We start from the raw sequence: 24,395 nt of genomic DNA on the forward strand, positions 1-24,395 counted from the left end.
AATACTTAGGTCTTTTTTCATGGTAGCCTTTCGCGCATGGGATCCCGAGTTTTACTTATGATATGAGAGTATTAAAAAAATTGAAACCATCAGAGTGGTTCAACGTTGGTACTGAAAAAGACGCTAAGCTCTATCCAGAAAATCAACCATGCCACCATGTATACGGGCACCACAATATTAGAGCATTTTTTAAGCACTGTTAAACTGCTACGGCTGGACTGTGAGCGAGCTGGAGAACACGTACAAAGTAGTGCTAATAAATTAGTAGCTGGAGCATTCAGAGTACAATGGAATCTTCTTAAATTACTGAAAATGTGAGAAATGGAAATCTTTTTTATTGTACTCTGAGTTGTTATGCATGTGATCACGCGCAAGCACATGAAAAAGTTAACACTTATTTATTTATTTATTTATTTATTTTTTACAATATAACAGTTCTTTACAATATCTGTGTATGAGCTCTGGAAGCAGCTTCAGATAGAAATCTTGAAATTTAAATATGTCCAAAATGACCAAAAAGTGGATCTGATTTCCTTGTGCACTGAATACACCAACTGTAGTAGACTACACAACAACTTTACCACAAAGAGTGTCAGCACAACATATGGAATCATCATAAAGAATCAACTTATTTGTTTTTTTATACACGTGTATAATGATTTTGTTTTCCTATGTTCAACTTCGTAATTATATTTACTTATCGAAGTTACCTCTTTAAACTTTCTTTATCTGAAAATATGTTATACGAAATTTATAACTGAAAATCAATCAAATTATCTTGATCTACGTATAAAAGGTAATAATGCAGAAGAAGAAACATTTAAAAGATTGAAATATGTTTTACTTTAATAACTAACTAACTAATTAACTCTATGGCTTATGGAACCCGGAGGTTCAATGTCACGTTTATAAAAGCTCTCCACTGACTTCTATCCTTAGCTAACTGCATCCAGTTTCTACTTTGTATTCCAATCTATGCGAGATCCATCTAAATATTGTCCTCCCATCTGCACCTAGGTCTTCCTAATGGTCATTTTCCGATGGGTCTTCCAGTCAAGACTTTGAAAGCGTTTCTGCTTTCTTATATTTTAGATACATGACCTACCCACCTCAGCCTCGTAGACTTGACGACCCTACAATGTTGGGTAAACCATATAAATTATGTAGTTCCTCGTTATGAAGTTTCCGCCATTCCCCATTCCCGTTCCTCTTGGGTCCGAATATTCTTCTCAGGACCTTGTTCTCAAATACTTTCAGTCTATGTTCTTTCCTCAGAGTAAGCGAAAATGATTCGCAACCATACAGAACAACAGGTAGGATTATTGTTTTATATATTTTAAGCTTAAAATTCTTCGACAGAACTCGCGACGACAAGAGATTTTGAACCGAATAGTAACACGAATTCCCTGCTTTTAGTCGACATTTAATTTCTTCGTGAATATGATTTTCCTCTGTTAATATTGATCCTAGATATTTGAAAGTATCCACTTTATCAAAAGTACCATTTAATATTTTAACGCATCCATAATTTGCCGTATTCCTGTCCCGACGCACTTCCATGTACATAGTTTTCTCTGCATTTACTTCTAAACCCATGTCCCTGCAAGCATTTACTAAGATCTCTGTATTTCTTTCTATTGTTCTCCTATCATCACCTATTAAATTTACATCAGCATACGCCATAACCTGGTGAATACCGTTCAACTGTAGGCCCTGGTTGCTATCTTTGATTTTCCTTATATCATATTGCAGAACAAAGTTAAATAATAAGGCGCCAACGCATCTCCTTGTTTCAGGTTATTTTCGACGTGAAAGCTCGTGGGTAAAATTTTCCTACCCGGACTTTACTTTGAGATCCATTTAAACATATCTTAATTAATCTAATTAGCTTTCTCGGTATTCTAAGTTCTGCAAGAACGTTGTATAATGTTTCTTTCCTAACCGAATCGTACGCCTTTCTAAAATCAATAAATAGTTGATGTACCATGGTATTGCATTCCCACTTTTTTTCGAGCATTTGGCGAATGGTAAATATTTGGTCGATAGTTGATCGATTTCGTCTAAATCCGCACTGATAATCTCCAATAATTTCATCTGCGTATGAGGCCAATCTTGCTAATAGAATATTTGACAGGATTTTATAGGATGTTGACAGAAGAGAAATGCCTCGATGTTTATTACAGTCAGTTTTGTCACCTTTCTTGTGAATTGGAATAATGATTGATTCTTTCCACTGTTGTGGCAATTCTTCCTTGTTCCAGATAAGGAGAATGAGTTTGTGTATCTTGTTCCACAATTTTTTGCCTCCAGCTAAAATTAACTCAGCCGGAATTTCATCTACACCCGGAGATTTGTGTTTCTTTAATTTCTTTATAGCGGTTTCTACTTCTATTCGGTTGGGTTCTGGAATATACGGTTCTGCGGTGTGTATCTCCTTTTCTACACGCACACTAATTTTTGGTTGCGTGTTCAGCAAACCGTCAAAGAAACCTTTCCATCTATTTAAGATGCTATCCGTATCAGTGAGAACTGTACCGTCAGATTTCTTTAATATATAAGCACGAGGTTGATAGCCTTTTGTCCCGGATGTTTTTATTTTTACTATTATCTTCAAATTACTTAATTTTAGCTTTCAAAAAATCGCGTTTCTTTGTTCTAAAAGTTTTGGAAGTTTCCCGCCTGGTATCTGCGAAATTTTGTGTAGTTATTTCAATCGGATTTTGTAGCCAGCGTAATTTTACCTGTTTTCTCTTCTCTGCTAATTTAATGAATTCTTGGTCGAACCATGGTTTGTTCCTACGTATTTCCCAGTGTCCCAATTTTTCTTTTGCTGAAATTTTAATACAATCTCTAATTTCAATCCAGGTATCCTCAACACTAGTGCACTCCGAATCTTCCAAAGCCGAAAATGTAACGAAACTTCAATCTGGTATTCCTCTCTTACCTGTCTTTTTTCTAATTTCTTTAAAATGAATCTCTCCGTTTTCGGACATTGAATATTACCTTTATTCAACGATAATCTCTATCGGATTATCGCTGCTACCACGTAGTGATCAGTGACACAATCAGCCCCTCTAAACGGCCGGACATCAATTATGCTAGATTGCCTTCTTCTGTCTACTAAAACGTGATCAATTTGATTATGTGTTTTTCCGTTTGGTGATGTCCAAGTGTATTTATGAACGTCGCAATGTGGGAATTTTGTACTCTTCACGATTAGGTTTTTGGATGTTGCGAAGTTCACGAGTCTAACACCGTTGTCATTACTTTCCTTATGCAGTCTTTCGTTCCCTATAATCGGTTTGAAAATATCCTCTCGTCCTACCTTCGCATTGAAATCCCCTGATAGAATTTTCATATGGTATCGCGGGAGTTTGTCAAATATCTGTTCCACTTCTTCGTAAAAACTGTCTTTTATATCGTCATCCTTATCTTCAGTTGGGGCATGTACATTTAAAACAATATCACACCACCGTCCGTTAAGAGTAATAAAAGAAAGTCTGTCAGTAACAAATTCAATCCGTTTAATTGCTGGAAATATTCGTTTGTGAACGAAAAACCCTGTTCTTAACTGGCGATTTTTATTTCCTTCCCCGTAAAAGAACGTAAAATTTCCGGAATTCACAGATCCATTTCCTTCCCACCTAACTTCCTGAACTTCTACTAGGTCCATCCTGTATTTCTCTAATTCACTCGTTACGGATTTTAACGCGCCTACCCTATAAAGACTCCTAATATTCCATGTTCCAAATCTCATGTCCATTTTCTTTTTCTGAAGTCGTGTCAAGTGATCAGTCCTTGTCCGAGGCTTTTGTGAATATTTCTGAACAAGTGCTTTTTTCTTTTTTCTTTTCTTTTTTTCTTTTTTTTTACAGGATGAGGTTGTTAGCCTTACCCAAACCCCCAAGCTGGGGGACCACTCCTTGTCCGCTCTCCGCGACTGCTTTTTCAGTATATTCGCAGCTAACCTCTATATCTAGAGGCCTTCTCCTCGATCCGCAACCTGAGGACGCGCCAGGCCGTGGTGACAGGAACCTACGTTACACGTTTTACTTTACTGTTTTACTTTAATATTTTGTAATTTAATATAATTTTTTGTATTTTACCTTATAAACGAAAGAATATATGATAAATCTAAATGTTATGTAGCAGGCACACTTGTATTTAAAAGCTTTATAAAGTAATACAAAAAATATTTTCAGTCTAGCTACTATTACAACTACTATTGCTACTACTACTACTACTACTACTACCACCAATAATAATACCGGTAATAATATAAACTAAGTCAAATATTTCGAACCCTGGTCAAATGGCTAGCGCTCGCGCCTTTGATCCAAAGGGTCTTGTACTTGAGTTACGTACTCTGGTTTCGAAAGATTCAGATTCGGACTACCGAAAAGAAAGAAAAAGCAAAGAAGAGAGACAAAATGGTGCTGGAGCTTCTTAATTCACTTTTAGTTATATATATATATATATATATATATATATAGTTTCTTGACTCTTGACGAATATATATATATATATGTCAAAAGTCAAGAAAGTGTTTCTAGAACCTTCGACACAAGGGACATTTCCCTCTAAAAATCAAAGTGTTATAAAGTTTGCTTGTTCTTCAGAAGATTCGAACTCAGAGGCAGTTGAAAAGAGCTCAATCTGAAATACAAGCATACCTTTCAATTCTATCAGAAAAGAGCACAATGCACAGGAAAATATCAGCATGTATTAGGCTTTTTTGGTAAATAAAAATACATATTACGTAATTTTATGTAGGAAAGTTATATGTACAAGTATACAATGTGTTATGTTATATGTACAGTATGTAGTATGTACTGATAACACATTCAGTATTACTATTTAAGTTCATATTTCCTTTAGGGACTTTTTGACGAAATGTAAGACATTTTACTTAGTTATAAGGACCTAGCCAAAATGTCATTGCGAACACTGCAGTACGCATGTTAAAACACTTCAACATCAGGGTCTCTATGCAGAGTAGCTTTTAACGTCGTACTGAGTGCAGGCTATCTAACTTCACTGTAACATAACGAAATAGAGGAAGTAACGTAATATATTTGTTAACACAATGCGATAGGTACCAATTGTAACTTTATATGTTTTTTACGAAACAATGTTACTATAATTATCAGATAATTATAATGTAACGAATTAAGGGAACAAATTACTTTCTGTTACCACTAAATAAACTCATGAAAACATTGATTGTGAGAGTAACATTTGATACCTATGACAATAACGTTACTGAATTTTGGTTTCGTTTTTCGTTACGATATAGGAACGGGAACTAATAACGAATATATTTAATGCAATTAAATACAATTATATTAAGTTAAACAATGTCTTTAACGTTATAATTTCGATTAAACTTATTACGTTAAAATACATTAACTTTATTGCAGCAGTAACAAAACCTTAATAACGAAATGCTCTTTTCACCTGTCAATAACGTTATTTTTAGTAAGTACCGTAATTGTGTCAGTAACAGCTAAAACGGTATTTAACGCAGTAACATTATTCATTTAGTTTCGGTTTTCGTTACCGTATAGGTATGGTAACAAATAACGAATTAATAATAACTCGCACTATGTTAGCAAGCCCTGACAAAGAGTTTAACTAATACGTGATGCCAACTTCCGTGTTTCGTGACACATTGGCGAGGTTATCCACGATTTATATAGAAGAAAGCCAGCCACGACTATTTCACAGGGTTGACAAACACATTAGGAGAAATCGAGGTAGGAGAGAATTATTCGCTGTTTCATGATTTCTCCTAATGTGTTTGGACAATCCTGTGGAATTGTCGTGGCTAGCTTTCTTCGATGTAAATTGTGGATAAGATTATCAATGTGTCACGAAATACGGAAGTTAAAGTCACGTGTTATCACTGGCGTCGTTAGCTTTTTAAATCTGGAGGGGGGGGGGTTGGATGACTCAAAATCAAAATTCTCTTTCCGACAAAAGTTATAAATACACAAAGTTGTCTTCGATTCTTTAAATACATTTGACTAAAATCGGGGGGACGCGTCCCCCTGACCCCCTGCTAACGACGCCTGTGGTGTTATTCAAAGTCTTATGTGGTATGACGCTAAGAACGACTCTACGTAGACCCCCTGATTTTGATGTTTTAACGTGCACACTGTAGTGTTGCCAACGACATCTTGGTTAGGTCCTTACAACTAAGTAAGATGTCCCTACTGTTCATCAAAAAGTCTCTAGAAAACCTTACTATTTTTCGTATCGTCTTGTGAACAGTCAACATTGGTACCTATCTAGAGACGAAGACTGCCAGACACTGCCGTTTTGTAAGACATACATAACATAGTTTCGAAGTCTTAACAGAGAAATTCAGTTTTATCAGTAATAAACCTTCGTGTTGTTTAATGTATACAACTAGTCACTTATTTCTTTATGTGAGTTATATTACTTAATATACTGTAAGTATGTCAGTAACGTATCTTTAGTCTATACCCTAGTAGCACGTTTGTGTTCCGTCATGATTACACTATGATTTTACGTAGTGGAAGTGTTATCAGGAGATAAAAGGAGTTGTATTTTCTTAGAATGGAAAGAGCTATGTAAAACTGTTAAAGCCTGAAATGATACTGTTCGCTGCGACTTGCTATATCACTGTTTGCAAACAACTTATTTCGTTATTCAGGTCTTGTTAATACTTTAGCCGAAAGAAACAATGCCTCGAAATAGTTATCAAACACTAGTTATGTTGCGTAAACTTATAAACAATATTTCCGAAGAAAAAGATTTTTTTTTTAATGTATACTTACGTCTAAGAAGTGGCTTTGTTTCAACTTCTGAAAGTATGGTAGATTTAACAACGGGGATCCGGTTCCAACAGAGAGATAAGATCGGGGTTGGACCCGTTCTTCGGCCGCTAAACTTTTCGAGAAAATAGTTTCTCACTATTTCTTATACTGTTTCATATTTAGAAATCGATATTCAAATCAGAAATTGTAGGAAATTTCTACCTCTTTCGTTATCAATAGGAGAATTGGACTTCGACAATAAATTATAATCATAAGCGTTTCTTATTTCCTTAATTTTGTGTCGCAAATTGAGATACGATATATATATATATATATATATATATATATATATATATATATATATATATATATATATATATATATATATATATATATATCAATTATATATACATACGGTGTGTGTGTGTGTGAGAGAGAGAATGAAATGCAATTCTTAAGTTTTACGTCCCACAATTATGCCGCCCAGGCTAAAGGAGTTCAGAAAGTTCACTGGGCTGAGATCAGACTCACAACCCCAAGCACCAGAGGTGAACGCTCTATCACTGAGCCACCGCAACCCGTGTGGATATATGTATGTATCTAATATCTGAAACGTCCGTTCTACGCTATGGGGAAATAGGTTTATAAAAATTATTTGAACTCCCTTTGGATACGTATTTCAAAAGAACTTTAATGATAAAAATTCAGTAAATAATTTTAGGATTAAATTTTGAACTCCTCTATTTCCTTATGATACATAACATTACAGAACATATTATGAAATCGAGAGATATATTTTCCTCCCTTTCAATATTTGTATCAAATATGTTATGAAACACAGTGACACTTTTCACAATCACTTCACACACGTTCAGCACAAACAATTAGTCAATAAATTATTTTTCCTGTTTCAATTATCCACTTCCACATGTGTGTGACAGCAATCCTGAAACAAAGGAATGAAAATAATCTGTATCAATGTAGCCAATGTAAATTTAGAAACATACATACTGACTAACAAGAATATTGACCTGTATTGAGTACTGTTTGGAAACGTAATACCTTTATAAATATCTCGAAAGGTGGATAATTATGTAAATTCAAATGAATACAGTAAGAAACTAATGAAATTGATAAATAAATTCCTTTGATGATGCAGGTAAATAGCTACAGGCAAATGGTTATCGATCTGAACCCATATATTAATATGGTCAATATCGTGCAATGCTTGGTTTATGTTGAATTTTGAATCGGATCCCATTGAGTGCCCAAAATGTAACTTTGTGGTATTTTAGTACACATATGAGACTACAATTTGGACAATTTTGAACAAATTCAGAGTGATATTTCTATGCGAAATTGAAACTTGAAATCTTAATTTGAATTTTTGAAGTGTTATTATTTATTTTACAGGTTTTCTTAATATGATACAACTTGTAGAGCAACCTTTATGCTTTCCAATGGTGTTTGTTTCACGTCTCTAGTGCACATATTAACCATTTTATGACAATTTTTAATAATCACTGTAACTGAAAAAAATGCCGGGTTTTTTTGGCATGTTTGAACACCCTGTATGGGGACACTTTCAGGATGGGAGAGGTAATATTTGGGATTTTTTCATCTCCCGCTGTAATAAAGCTGTGCACCAATTTTTACAAAAATCTGAGATCGTCAGGTCAGATTTTGCCATTTCATTGGTTGATTTCACATGGCATGTCCCAAAAATCGTCATATTTTGAATCGCGACCGTCGTGGTTCGATCACAAACAATATTGTTTTTACTTTTATTGTGTATAGCGGTGACTTTTATATATACCTACATACACATGTATAAATTAAACAAACAAAATTAAACAAACAGGGCTGTCGTAATTCAAGAGAAAAGCAGAGTAATTTTCGTTGTGATTATCGGTGGAAACTATTAAAGATTTGAGAAAGGAGCCTTTAGGAGGAAGAAAATACTATCGTGTTTGACCTTGAAGAAATAGTTGAGAAAAAAAAAACTAGTAAAATGCTTTGTATGCAGTATTATATTGTATGGTCCAGAAACATAGATATTATTTTAAAATGATAAAAAGGAAAGGAAACTTTCAAAATGTAGGTGTGGAGAAGGACGAAGGAAATTAGTTGGGTCCAGCGGAAAACGAAAAATGAAATGAAATGAAATCTTTGAGTTTTACGTCCCACGGTTATGCCGGTTAGGCTAAAGGAGACGGTGATAATGAGAGATGAGTGAAATGGTGGAATGAAGAAAGTGGGAGGAAACGGGAGTACCCCGAGAAAACCCACGAGCACGGTGTTTGTCCACCACAAAGTTCACTTGGCGGGGGCTGGGATCAAACCCGGGACCCCAAGCACCAGAGGTGAACGCTCTACCACTGAGCCACCGCGCCCCCCCAGCGGAAAACGAATGAGAGGATGCTACAAATAGTGCGGGAGAAAAAACAGTGTTAGATGTTATGGAGAAAAGGTTGGGATATTGGCTAATAAGGAACTGTATCATAAGGGAGGTGCTAGAGGGTATGGTGGGAGGAAAGACTAAGAGAGGGAGAAGAAGACCATTATTAATGAACAATATGAAAACAGAAAGATCATACGCGAAGACAAAGAGGTTAGCGGAAGACCATGGAGCATGGAAGCTTCTCAGTTGCGTCAAGTGACCTGCCAATAATGGCAGAATGCGTATGATGATGATCTTGTTACTGACAAAAAAGTTTTTTTCTTTAATTTGTAGTTTCATTATGCCTTCGAAACCGAGATAAAAAAGTTAACATAATATTGTTTACTAGAAGTTCAGTTCATCCAAGATTGAACCCGACATCCTTTGCACTTGATGCGAGCGAGTCAGTGACGACGCCAGCTTGAATTTCTTGAAGGATAACCGCAGAGGCAGGGATTTTTTTTTTTTTGAGGGATAGGTATATTTTTGTATACCAAAGAGGATATATTATGTTACTTGATCTACATCAATATACAACATGTCGGGGAGGGCAGATTAGCCACTTGGGAAGTGCGATTACTTCCCTTGTAACTCCTCTGGTGTTACACTGGAGAGAATACATAATGATTCTCCTGCAGAAGAGTAGTTTCCTGTAAGAAGTTGGTTTCACAGTGTGATATAATTCTTACATAAACTAAAGCAACCTTGCAAATTTTAACGTTAAAAGAATGCAATAAATTCATTCACAAGAAAAAGTGTGATTGCTACAGTATTTTTGTTTAAGATGCTATCTTGTACTGAAGATAAAAGCGAAAGGGCTCTGTTCTCAAATGGTTAGGTAATTCAAAGAGTTAAGAGACGTGATGCGCTTACCAAAAAAGAAAAATAAAAACAATGAAACCGTAAATAAATTAATGATAATTCAAAGTCCTTAGTAAACACTGTTCCTAGAACGCTCTAAATAAGATAACTGCAAGATGCCTATTCATCCCTAGCATTTTAAGTAGTTACAACACGCAGGCGCAGAACTCTTTTTGACTCGTACTGAATTCTCAAGAATATAACATTTTTTGTGTGCCAGTTTTAGTTCTAGAATGTAGGTCACTTTTGTGCTGGCGTCTTCAACAAGTCCTTATTTTTCAAGGACAATTTCGTGGTAGAAAAGTTCATCTTCAATATTGCGGGAGATACACTCTGGAATACTGGCGGAAGGATGTTCTAAGGTTTCTTTATTATCCGTGATAGTCTGTGGACCAATATCGACAATTGAACCTCTTATATCGAAAAGGTATTGTAATTATGAGTGGTGTGGGTGTAAGATAAGCTGTGCTGGTTGTGACATAATATTAGTCAAATAACACTGCAAAAACTAAGTCAGTGTTTGGACATTTTTTTTCGAAACAATTTTTCAGTCATTAGAACAGCTGACTAGTTTTCGATATCTGGGTGCTATTAGTGATGACAGGAAGTGCAAACGTGAAATAAAAGCAAGGATAGGAACGGTGATAGAAGCCTTTAGGAGGAAGAAAATACTACTTCGTGGGACCTTAAATAAAATAGAGTTGAGGAAAAGACTCATAAAATGCTTCGTGTGAAGTTTTGTTCTGTATGAGGCAGAAACATGGACATTACTCAAAAATGATTAAAAATAACTGGAAGCTTTCAATATATGGGTATGGAGAAGAAGGGAGAGAATTAGCTGAGTCGAGTTGAAAACGAGTAAGAGGGTGTTAGAAGTGAGGGGGAGAAAAGAACAATTTGAGATATTATTAAAAGAAGGATGAGAAACTGTTTAGGACATTGGCTAAGAATAAGCTGAATCACGAGGAACGTGTCAGAGGGTATGGTGGTAGTAAAGAGAGGGAGGGGGCGAAGAAGACTACAATTGATGATGAAAATTGATATCAAAACAGAGAAAGCGCACATGAAGACGAAAGGGTTGCCGGAAGACTGCAGAACATGAAAGCTTCTCAGTAGAGGCAAGTAATTTGCCCAATGCTCTTAGGGCAATTTTTATTAACCAATATTACCAGACATTCTTGACATTTTCTGTTTACTAATAAAACTCTTCAGAACATTTCTGAACATGTTAAACAGTGGTCAAAATTCTTTTGTAAGAAAATGTCCAAATAAAGTTCAAACACTGCTATAGTTTTTGCAGTTCACTATAGCGATTTGTCGAACGTATTATAAAGGGATGTAGCTACGGGAAGGAGAGGACATTTGGGGCAGCGTCCATAATGAAGTTTGTCTTTTCTGTGTTTATTTAATTATTTACAGCAAATTAAAAAAAAAATATAAAAAAAATAAACCATTTCCGACTTCATGTTTACACGGATATTAAAACACTACATTTATCATACATTTTGTCAGTTTCAATTATCTAACTGGATGCACACAGTTGCGATTTTATTTACTACACTGTTGAACGGTGTCAGAGCTTGATGTATTTTTTTTCGGGGTTTACTTATTTTACCATTTATGCTTATGTAAAAGTGAAGTCAAACATTCACATTTTTGGCACATTTCTTACAATCTGTGATCCTAACTTCACACAGTGTCAACACCCGTGTTTCAATAAAGTTAGCACAGTGCAAAATATAATAGTAATAATGTGGATATACGTGAGTAATGACTTAGTATTCTCCTCCGTAATGTTTAAAGCATGAATATCTAGTGTTAAGGTGGCAGTGAAATCCGTACATTTTGTGTAACACTTAAAAAAAAATGTAACGATGTGATACTGATTATAATTACAAGATTTAACGTGGAACATAGAACTAAAATTTCATTTTCATTAATAGACGTGATTTACTATTCAACCTGTCTTCAACCTCGGGGGGACGGGTAAGACCATGCCCATATTTTTTAAACGATGTTCAAAATGTTTATGAAGATGAAAAACAATACTGTGCAGAATCAAGGGAGCAGAGTTGTCTTCAACATTGGGAGGCGGGCAGATTTGAGGTTCATTCTGGGAATGGGAGGGGGGGAACAATGAAAGTCATATTACGGTAGATGAATTGGACTTCTGAGGTGAACTTATTGTATATCAGGAGATGTAGATGAAGTGGCAGTCGGACACAAATCATCACATTTCCCAACGCCAAAAACACATTTCAAATCGGATTTGGGGGGAGGCAGTTTCTTCAGTTCCAAGATTGAGGAGGACATGCCCCCTTATCTCTCCGGGATTTGCGCCAGTTGCTTTACTTAAAAGGAGAAAGCAGACTTTGGTAAATGAATTTCTGAAGCGTCTTTCGGGAGGTAATAGTGCACATTTAAAATGTTAATATTACAAACTGGGAGAGCATAATAGCCAGAAATAGTGGACAAAAAGCGTTTTAAAGTTTAAGACTCGCGCGTGGCGTATATATGATACGACGCATTAATTTATCAAGTTACGGCGTGGCAAAGTGAGGAGCATCTATGACACGTGTTAAGGGGCTCAGGTTTGATTTCTGCTCGAGTCATTTCTTTTGTTATTTACTTTAACCAATAAAGTAGCCATTTGTAACTAAAAGTAAAATACTAATTCACCATATGGTTATAATGCAAAAAAAAAAAAAAAAAAAAATAGAACTTCAAATCAGCTGTAAAACCTTGCAATGTTATATGTTAACTAGCAACTAAATGTAATCTATTCCGTAAATATATTGATATCACGACTTTACTATGTTTACCACAGTCTTTGTGCAAAAAATGCACTTTATGCTTCGTGTTTATATCTGCGGACAATGCGAATTACAAGGGGATGAGGACGAAATCCCCTTTGGCAGTACTCGTATGCTATAACCAGGGGCGTCATTTCAGACTTCGCTTGATGGGGTAAGAGCACCACCGACATAAGACTCACGTTTTGTAAACTCTTCGAGGGGGGGGCAATTGCCCCCTTGTTCCAATAAATGACACTCCTTTCTACAGCTGTCATTCCCATGCTATTCTCGTCTGAAATGACGCTCCTGGTTATAGCGTACATTTTTTACACAACGACTGTGGTAACCATAATATAACTCGTGATATCAATATACTATTTACGGAATATATACGGAGATTATACTTTATTGCTAGTTAACATGGAACATTGAAAGGTTTTACAATTGATTTGAGCATTTCTATTGCTTTAAGCATTATAAACATATGTTTAATTAATATTTTACTTATAATTACAAATGGTTACTTTATTGGTTAAAGTAAAAAAAATGACGAGCAGGAATCGAAGCCGGGACCCTTTGCACGAGAGATGTAGATGCTTCTCGCTCTACTACGCCGTCACTTGATAAATTAACACGTAGTATCACATATGCGGCGAATCGGAAACTTTAAGACGCTTTTTTCCCGCTATTTCTGGCTATTGCGATCTCCCATTTTGCAATATTAACACTTTAAATGTGCACTACTATCTCGCGAAAGATGACACCGAAATTCATTTACCAAAGTCTGCTTTCCTCTTGTTAGATGTTTTTCGAATTATTTTATTTAGTGGACCACAATTTCAGTTCAATATTTCAATTTTAGCTTTAATAATTAAATTTGAGATGTCTACCATACCTTATTTCCGCAACAGCAGTAAAATTGCAAAATAGGGTACAGCGGGGTAATTTGAATAATTTCAGACATTTTCTCATATATCTCGGAAACTGGAATTGGTATTCAAATATAAAATTGTGAAAAAAACCTTTGAACCTTACTATAACTTAACAATTTTTCTTAAGATAGTATCTGAGATACATCATTGTGAAATTTGGGTATTCAATTTCCCCGCCGAAATTTGGAAAAACGTAAAAGTGAGGGGCAATTTGAATAACGAGTGGGGTAATATGAATAACCAACAAAATAAACAAGTCTTATAGAAATAATGTGTAAACTATTTAATAGTTAGATTGCAATTTCTACGGTAGTTGAAATATGCTAGTTTTGAATGAAAAGAAGTAAGCCTACATAAATTGTAAATATGTGTCACCTATAGCTATCTTTTTGAATGTAGGCCTACACTAAAAAAAAAAAAAAAAAAAAATGTTCAGAACACTGTCTAAGGCAAAGAGCCGTAATTGGTTAATTCATCTTCCATCGTTCGTATTTAACGACAACGACAACAGATAAACTGTTTTCGACCTTCTGCACCGACCCAGACTTCGTAGAACTATGTCTTACAACGCTGGCAACGAATCCAGTCTCCCTTTCTAGCAGAACGTTCTGAATAGTAATTAAGAAGGCAAAAACAACAATTCCTTGTTTGACTTTCATTGCCTGCAGCCATCTTTAGACTTAGGCCTACATTTTTGTCACTGGAAGGGGTAGAGGATATCAGTTTCTTTCGAGCATTCACTTGTTTTTTTCTTGGCAGGTTCTGTATTAGCACTCTGTTTTCTTGTAGTGTCATTGGATTTTGTTGCACCCGATGCTTGCGTCTTTCCTCGGAGGTGTTTTATTCTCATTGCCCGAATATTTTCAGAAGTTGAGTGGCATGATTTTCCTGCGACACGACGTCTCTTCTGCACACAAACTTTTTCTGGGCTGGGAAGCACTTGTTGTATGGATTGGTCTAATTTCACTGCTATTCAAATTGCCCCGTTTTGAATTATCCAAATTGCCCCGCAGTCGACGAATACTCCATTCAGAACGTGGTATGAAAACTGCTGATTAGTTGACGCCAGTATACAGTATATCAATGCCCCACATGCTACTGATACTATTATAATCCAGAGCGGTTTCATTTTATTCAGTTAATAAGAAGGAAAGCTTAAGGAAACAACGTTGAAAATTATAACGACCTAAAAATACACACATTCGTACTTACCTTGCAGCAAACAAAAAATCGTATAAGCCTTCAGAACCGAAGGAATAGTTTGTATTTCTGAGAGCAACTTCTACAAACCACCACCTAGAAATCCACCGCAGATTCACTAACATGGCGAGCCGCGTTTCCACTCCAGCTGGCAAAATGCTTAACATTATTCAAATTCCCCGCCTATTCGAATTACCCCGCTGTACCCTATATGTTGGAACGGAAATCCCGTAGAACTGATTCCATTCAAAAATCACCATCGAGGTACCTAGTTCCAACCCAGACGTTTGTAAATGAGGGTTTCACACGCCTGTTTCCATGACAAGGTTACATTCGAATATATGGGAAAATAAACATATGCAGGACTATGAATAAAATCCATCTATTTTAAATAAGCATTCAAGTTGTTGGGTGAATAATTTTGAAACTATTTATCACAATTATGGAAATTGAGTATATACAGTACGACAATATTAGAATAATATAATTCAAATAATTTCGAAGAATTTTCCTAAATATATGCATTAACAAACGTAATCATTAGTATCACTGCGTCCGTATATAAGCTACGGTAGTTAAATAACGATATGACTAACTCATTGACGTAAACGAAACTTAGGGAAAATTGAATAAATTTTTATTAATGTACAAAATTTGCAACAAAAATGATAATATTATCATAAATTAATACTATAGGGAAAATTTAAAATGAGATTCCTCCAGCTATGCTTCAACAGATAAAATAAATTATCACTTTTAATCTCCTATATTCGAGAAGGTAGGCTATTCATTATTTCAAAACTTCATCCTGGTATTATCATTTCAAACAAGTGAAAAATCGTTTCTGAATATTGGATTTGATATCCCTGTACGAATGTTCAATCTAAAAGTTTTGACTTTGACGTGTTTTAAGATATCCACATTAAAAATACTCTTTAGAATGTGCATGCATGTATCAATATATGATCACTGATAATTGATATTATTCAACATAATGTTTGTGATATTTTTAAAGGATCTTTACGAGTTAAGCAGAACAAATGTCTAGAACTATATATCCTTATTATACAATCATTAGCTACATATCATGTGCTTATTATAAATTAAGTTAAATTTCTAGATGAACATCCAAGGTTTATTGTCCAAGACTAAGGGAGACAGTGATTATGATAATAAATAAAATAATGGAATAAACAAAGTGGAAGAAAATGGAAGAACCCTCCAAATCAAGGCATATGATATTTATCTATTATGAAATTCACTTGGCACAAGCTGAGAACGAACTAGGGACCCCACGCACCAGATGTGAACGCTTCACCACTAGGGATGCGCACGAGACAAGTCGAGACAGGATTTTCCTGACAAAATTCGAGTCGAGACACGGCTCTTCCAATAGAAAATATATTATTTTTCGAGTCGAGACATCATTTTTACAGCACATTTTCGAGACGAGACAGATACAAATCTTGTCTCGTGCGCATCCGTATTCACCACTTCGTTTTAGTTACCACATTTTTTGGCAACTGGTTTTCACTTCTTTCCACTGTATTTTCTACTTGACACTAGAGTTACATGAACACAGAAATATCAAGTACAATTAAAATTTGTAAGGTTTATATATATTTTCTGCACGATACAGTTAACATTATTTTTTGTTATTTCGAATACTTTTGGTTTCCTTCTTAATAAGAAACAGCTGTGGTTGTTCAGTGATAAGCCGCCCCTGCTGGTCTAGTGGCTAGCGCTTGCACCTCTGGTGTACGTGGTTTCAGGTTCAATTCCCGGTTTAATAACCTTTTAAATTTTAACTGTACTTGATATTTCTGTGTTCATGTAACTCTAGTGTCAAGTAGAAAATACAGTGGAAAGAAGTGAAAACCAATTACCAAAAAATGTGGTAACTAAAACGAAGTGGTGAATAGGGATACGCAGGAGACAAGATTTGTATGTCTCGTCTCGAAAATATGCTGTAAAAGTGATGTCTCGACTCGAAAAAATAATATATTTTCCTATTGGAAGAGCCGTGTCTCGACTCCGAATTTTGTCAGGAAAATCCTGTCTCGACTCGTCTCGTGCGCATCCCTAGTGGTGAAGCGTTTACCTCTGGTGCGTGGGATCCCTAGTTCGTTCTTAGCTTGTGCCAAGTGAATTTCATAATGGATAAATACAAATATCCTGATTTGGGGGGGGGGATTTCTTCCATTTTCTTCCAGTTTGTTCATTCCATTATTTTATTTATTATCATAATCACTGTCTCTCTTAGCCTTGGGCAATATATATATTAACTGTTACTCCTTCTCAATCTTTTTTACTCTCATTTCGGGGCCAAGATGGTTCAGGGCTAGAAGGTTCCTCTCTCGTACGAGGGATATCTCCTTCTATCCTAAACCAAATGAGTTTATGGTGGACAACATCGATAACCGTGGGTTTTCGTGGGTTCTCCCATTTCGTCCTACATCTGTCTGCTTTGCCTTAAAATTGTGAGAAATGAATTTAAAAAAAAAAATTTCATTCTTTTCTATTGTCATTTCTAAAGGTTTGTACAATTATCCTTTGCGGAAATAAAACATTTTTGAGTAATTGCTAAAATATGTATATCATTCTTTTTTCATTACAGAATTATTTAATAACATTTTGAGAAAAAAAAAACACTTTGTTTAGACAGAAGAAGAATAATCTGCAAGTCATAATACAACAAAGTAATTTAAAAAAAAAAAACATCATGGAAGACCTAATTTTAGAGAAGAAACACTCAAAAATAATCGATCGTGAGGAACTGGCTGACTTCTTTGTGACCAGAGATATTCCAGTAACAGAAGAAACAGCCTGTGGAATTGGACCAATCAGAGGAGTGTTTTTGCAGAAATTTGCTAACAAGAAAATGTACGTGTTACTCTATGGCTTTCTGGGATGTATATTTGGGGCTTGTTTTGCATATTTTAATGCCACAATTACAACACTCGAGAAGAGGTTTAAAATTCCTAGCAAAACAACAGGTAAGATTTGATTCTTTTCCTTCTTTATTCAAACACTAATTGGGTTAGTTAGGATCTCTGAGAAAAATTAAGTTTAATTCAAGGACAGGTCGTAAGGGAAGTCACTTTAGTTGTATGTGAGAATTAGGCCATTAGTTAAACTTTCCTGTCTTAGCATGTAGCGACCAATTTGTAATTTTTACCAATGTTAACTTCCATCACAATTCACCACCGTCTTGGTTATGTTTTCTTCTTACCTGGCAATTAAATGTTCATCCTTGTGCATTTTAGTTGAAGGACTGTATTAACAGACTACTGTAAGTCAACATTTGTAGAAATATGAGCAATATACATACATGTAATATTAAATAGTCGTATATACGGATAATTGACACAAGGGCACTGCACACACTTCTTTTTTAACTTTAACGTCCAACGGTTATTCCCTACTGCTGAGGAAGACGGAGATGATGGAATGAAGAAAGTGGGAGGAAACTGAAGAATACCGAGAAAACCGACACACACACGGTGTTTGTCTCCACAAAGGTCACTTGGCACGAGCTACCACATAACTGAGCTGCTCCAGCTTCGAACTTGAATATTGCAATGTTCTGTTTGGTAGAGTCTTAAATAGCGGATTCGGGATTTGAACCTATCACCTTTTATTATAAAATCTAATAAAAGTTTTTAGAAAGTTCTTGTAAGTCTCTAAATGTTTTCAGAATTCAATAAAGGTCCTTGGCATATGAAAGTGGCTTCGCGATAAAGGTTCAATTGTCCTCAACTTGTAGACAGGTATCGAGGATAACTCATTCGCTCATAACAACCTGGGGAGATAATTAAATGAGTTCTCCGTAGCTCATTGCAGCCCTAGGAGAACGTGATTAAAGGATATCTCTTTCGCTCATAGAAGCCTCAGAAGATGGTTCTAAAGAAATTTAGCCTATGGCGGCTCTAGGAAAAGGTGTTGATGCGTGAGTGATTAGCGATGAACTGGTAGTTTCCTCTTGTTGAGGTCTTCTTCTATGGGCATCTTCTTGGAGGGAGGACCCGAGAGGGGAAAGTCGGCCTTCTTCGTGGTTTTTCCGAATCTTCTTCCTGGTGCTCTTCTTCCGTCATCTGTTATTGTTTGTGTTATGAACGTAAAAGCTCATCTTCGTAGTAAAAACATGTGGTTGCTCTGTGTGAGGCTATAGACTTTTACAATGTGAAGGAAGATGGCACGGTGGCTCAGTGATAGAACGAATACTTCTGATGCATGGGGTGCCTGATTCAGTCCCCGGGCAAGTAAATTTGCAGTAGATAGTATCATGTCCATGGGTTTTCTTAGTTAGTCTTGTTTCCTTCTACACTCTTATTTCACCAATTATTTCATCATCCGTTACCGCGTTAATCATCCGTTACCCTTAGCCTAAAGGGCATAGTTGTCCGACGTTAAACTGAAAGATTTCACTTCATTTTATTTCATTTTGAATATAAAGCAGTGCCTTCTCTATAATGTAAGCAACGTCTGATAAATCTGCCATACACCATGCGTTATGAATTTGATTTCACTATTTTGCCGTACAAGTCTATGATCTTGAATTGTTTCAACTAATCTTCATTTCGCCTAATTAATTAACTCATATAATCATGGCAGATGAATGATAAGATTTGTGCCCCACAACTTTAGGCGAAATAAGTAGGCCTATTATTTTCCTTTGCCTAATCCTTGCTACGTCTGAAAAGACGGATAACAGAAAAATCGCAGAAACTGAAAGGGAATTACAATGAAAATTCTCTGCTATACAGGGTTCTTGTATAAAATATTGAGAATTTGAGATGCACAGCGAATTTTTGTGTTATATTGATGCCCCAGGTCAATATTTTTATTTGTGAAACTTCAACATTTATCAGCTAAATTAAAGGAAAATGTGAACGCTGTTAAGAAATGAGTTCCTTCTAGCATTCATGGTCTGTGTGCGATACAAAATTTAGAGTTGCGATAATATGGTAATATCATCCGTGAGTATCCAATTATTATCTACATGGTATTCTAGTATTATGTATTATACATTGGAATTTCTGCCAATTTTTGTTGATGGTAACGTTGACGTGTTGCGGCTTTTAAAGGTATTGTTATTATCGTTACCACAGCATTAAGATACTGTTGCTATCATTACCATTGCAATGGAAGTTGGTAAATTATCAACGACTCTGTGAATGATATACAATTTGCACCTTTGATAATGGGATATTTTTTCTTTTAACGAAGCCTATTTTTATTTCCCATAACTTTATGCAAAACGAATTAATGAAAATCAAATTTATTATGAATTTAATGCTTTGAGCTCATAAAGTTTTTAAGATTCCACTAATCGAAAATATTGACCCCCGAACGGTTGATATACCAATTTCAAAATTTATCACATGGTAAAGAATTTTCCTTTGTATTATTTTTCTTTTAGAGTTTTCGTAATTTCTTTTAGTGTCCGCCATTTTAGACATAACAAGGATTAGGCTAAACTAGCATTCTTATTTCGCGTAAGCAATATGGCGGACACAAATCTTATCATTTATATATTATATGGGATAATTGGTTAGGCGAAAAGAGCATTAGTTGAAACCATACAACACGAAGGCCTGCAGTCACAACAGAAAGGCAAGAAGGGGGAAAATGGTATAATTTTGATGCTGGGTAGTTTGAGTTCACCTTACATTCATTGTTACTAAAGGTAGTGAATGAATGAAGTGTATTATTGTGGCACAAGATTCTGTTTAACGAGCTTTGTTAGTAAAAACAAAACGAAATAATTTAACTATTAGCACAGTTTCATGTGATTTTAACAGCTTCCAAAATTCCTGAAGATAAAACCGTTAAGTTTCTTAAAATATGAGGTGTAACATCCACACACACACACAAACACACAAAATAAGATACTAAGTATGTAGCATGAAAAAAGAGTGGAGTTAGCAACAACTGTTTTGTTGACGTCATCTCACACACCGTCTCTATCCATGCGGCCAGTTTCGACTTAATCGATCACGCCAATTAGAAGTACTGTGTGATTGAGTGAACACATGCAACTGCATTCTGCCGGGAAAATGTCTAATGTAAAGCCGAACAGCGAATCAACATCAAGTTTCCTGTGAAACTTCAGAAATCAGCGACGGAAACATTTCAAATGTTAACCGAGGCTTACGCAGATGAAACTTTGTCTCGTGCACGTTTGTTTGAATGTCATAAGCGGTTTTCAGGGAGTTCGGATGTCAAAATCAAAATTTAAGGCAATGTTAATTTCTTCTTCAACATTAATGGAATTGTAACGATTGAGTGGGTTTCCAGGGTCCGACTGTTAATCAATACTACTACATTGAAGTACTAAAAAGACTTCGTGGAAAAATTAGGAAAAAGGGCCACAGTTGTGGAGTGATGGATAGCTGTTGCACCAGGACAATAAACTCGCTCACACAGTCCTATATATCAAGCAGTTTGTCACCAGTAAAAATATTACTGTTATGGGGTATCTTCCTTACACACCTGATTTGGCTCCATGCGACTTTTTTAATTTCTTAAAGTTAAATCTTGCTTAAAGGGAACCCATGTTACCTCAGTTGAAGAGGTTCAGGTAAAAACGGAGAATCTCCTCAAGGGCTTTCCAAAAACCTCATTCCAGAACTGTTACCAGCAATGGCAGCACCGAATGCAGAAGTGTGTGAATGCTGAATGTGACTACTTTAAAGGTGAGAATGTTACGGAGGTCTGATTCTTAAGTACAATGATGTATTAGACCAGTCTCGTTTTTACTTTGTGTGTGTGTGTGCGTAAAATGTTATAAAGAATGCGCTCTTTCCTTTAATAATGCAAGGTTATAAAATCAATAAGGTTGATAGTCTAGCGATGACGAACAGTACTTAAAACAAAGGTTAGAATAACTCAAGTAAGTGATCTCAGGTTATCAGTCAATGAAATTATTGATTTCAAAGATTTTATTGATCTCCAAGTGGAAATTAATAATTCACCTGGCTGATAGCCCGATGACACTTACTTGAATCAAGTCACCAGCAAAAATTCAACCTTTTTCTTCAAATTAGAATGACATTTCAGTCTTTATTTGCTACGTAGAAGTAATATATTCCGAAGCAAATATAATGTAATTTATCTGTTTCTTCTTCAGTTTATGTGATAAAATTATAGCGTTCGTGGAGAAACAGAAATTAATAATTTATTATATACGAGTAGTTGCAAACTAAATATCGTTGATTAGTTTGTCTTCTGAATGCTACATATCGGTTTCTTGGATGAAAATGTGATGAAGTATTTAATGTCCATGGTTACCCTTCAGGCTAAAGAAGATGGATGATAAACGAAAGCAAATGCAACGGTGAGCTACAAGTTTTGTAATCTGGTTCACAACATACATATTATAATGAAACCAGGTTCACATTGAAAGTATAGTCGCTTGTGTTGGATTTTCTGCAGCCAGCTTCCTCTCAATGCTGTTTCCACTAGGGATGGCCAGAACCGGTTCCTGGTGGAACCGGTTTTCGGGTCTGAACGGATCCGGTTCTAGAATATCCGGTTCCGGAAAAGGTTTTTCGGATCCAGGTCTGGAACCGGTTCTTAAGATCCGGTTCTGGAACCGGGTTTATCGAATCCTGGTCTAGATCCGGTTCCTAAGATCCGGTTCTGGAACCGGGTTTTGGATCCAGGTTTGAAACCGGTTCCTAAGATCCGTTTCTGGATCCGGGTTTTTGGATCCAGGTCTGGAACCGGTTCCTAAGATCCGGTTCTGGAACCGGTTCTAAGATCCGGTTCTGAAACCGGGTTTTTCGGATCCAGGTCTGGAACCAGTTCCTAAGATCCGGTTCTGGAACCGGGTTTTCGGATCCAGGTCTAGAACCGGTTCCTAAGATTCGGTTCTGGAACCGGGTTTTCGAATCCAGGTCTGGAAGCGGTTCCTAAGATCCGGTTCTAGAACCGGGTTTTCGGATCCAGGTCTAGAACCAGTTCCTAAGATTCGGTTCTGGAACCGGGTTTTCGGATCCAGGTCTAGAACCGGTTCCTAAGATCTGGTTCTGAAACCGGGTTTTCGGATCCAGGTCTAGAACCAGTTCCTAAGATCCGGTTCTGGAACCGGGTTTTCGGATCCAGGTCCGGAACCGGTTCCAGAACCGGTTCTGAAAACCGGATCTCCGAGGAACCGGTTCATCCGGAACCGGAACTTTGTGGCCATCCCTAGTTTCCACCTCTTGCTAGTTGGTGAAACATTATAGTTTCAGGAAGTCTGCCGGAAGATTAATAATCTGAAGGGACAAGGTCAGGACTATATTCTGGGTGTGACATTGGTTCAATCCAACAAGTTTTAACATTTTGCGCTGTGCTTTTCAAACCCAGTGTAGTTTTCTGTTACCCTGTTGCACCAGGGTGTGCTTTCGGTTCACCAGTGCAGGCTGTTTTTGACGTAGTGCAGCATATAAATCTTCTCCAAGTGATCGAAATAAAAGTCGGCATTGATGATATGACCACTAGAAAGGAAGTCAGAGTGAATTACCTCTCGTAGTCCCACCACACACAGAACATGATTGCATGCTCGAAACAACTCTGAAAACTGGTTCTGGAAGCTGACCCTTGATTAACTATTGGTTTTAGACATTAGGATTTAAAAAAAAAACCTAAACCGCTTTTGTCGAAATTTGACAATCCGTTTCAGCAAAGACCTATCACATGGATTTTGGGCCAGTTGGCACACATCCACCTTCCTCTGGGCCTGAGCTGGGGTCAACTCTTGTTGCCCAACGTAGCAGCTCCTGATAATTTTCCGAAGTTCGAAAAACCGACGCACTACAGCGAACTGATACATTCTGAGTTGGTTTGAATGCTGGTGGATGGATTTTCCTTAATAGCCTGCTTTCTGGTTGAGTTTAGAAATATTGCGAAACTTATGACTTATCCTTGTAATTATAAGGGAATTGATGTAATTATAATTTTGGAGGAAAAGAAAGAATGCCTAGAAAACCTGATGGCATGATGTTGTCCGCTACATACTTATCAAACCAGCAACATTGATCGAACTTGCTATCTCTCGAACCAAAGGTGATAGCTCTGCTACTTTTCAATAAAACTTAATCAATTTTTGTACATTTTTGAATTTATACAGAACTCTTGTCAATATTTTAATTTGTTCCAGGTGTAATCACCGTTGGGAACGACGTAAGCCAATTGTTTGTGTCTCTAGCATTGGCCTACTACTGTGGGAAAGGCCATCGCCCTCGATGGATTGCAATGGGAATCTACACAGTTGTTCTCTTCTGTATTCTAATATTCCTTCCACATGTCATTTATGGTCCAGGAGATGACGCGCTATCCCTTACAATGGAATATGGATCATCTGTTAATGACAATGCCACCTCTAATGTTCTAGGTAAAT

The 24,395-nt window shown here is 36.3% G+C and overlaps 1 protein-coding gene across 1 annotated transcript in view; it reads left to right on the top strand.

The window, feature by feature from the left end:
* The first annotated feature begins 10,242 nt into the window (after positions 1-10,242).
* Oatp58Dc (Organic anion transporting polypeptide 58Dc) overlaps positions 10,243-24,395 on the top strand; it is a 107,245-nt gene continuing 93,092 nt past the window's right edge. Inside the window, exons 1-3 of the mRNA XM_081754994.1 lie at positions 10,243-10,510; positions 17,628-18,006; positions 24,156-24,389. Coding sequence (XP_081611120.1) covers positions 17,733-18,006; positions 24,156-24,389 — 508 coding nt within the window. The 5' untranslated portion in view covers positions 10,243-10,510; positions 17,628-17,732. The remainder of the gene's footprint in view (positions 10,511-17,627; positions 18,007-24,155; positions 24,390-24,395) is intronic.

This window comes from Thermobia domestica, chromosome 4 (genome assembly GCF_964235325.1).
Source record: "Thermobia domestica chromosome 4, izTheDome1.hap1.1, whole genome shotgun sequence".
NCBI lineage: Eukaryota > Metazoa > Arthropoda > Insecta > Zygentoma > Lepismatidae > Thermobia > Thermobia domestica.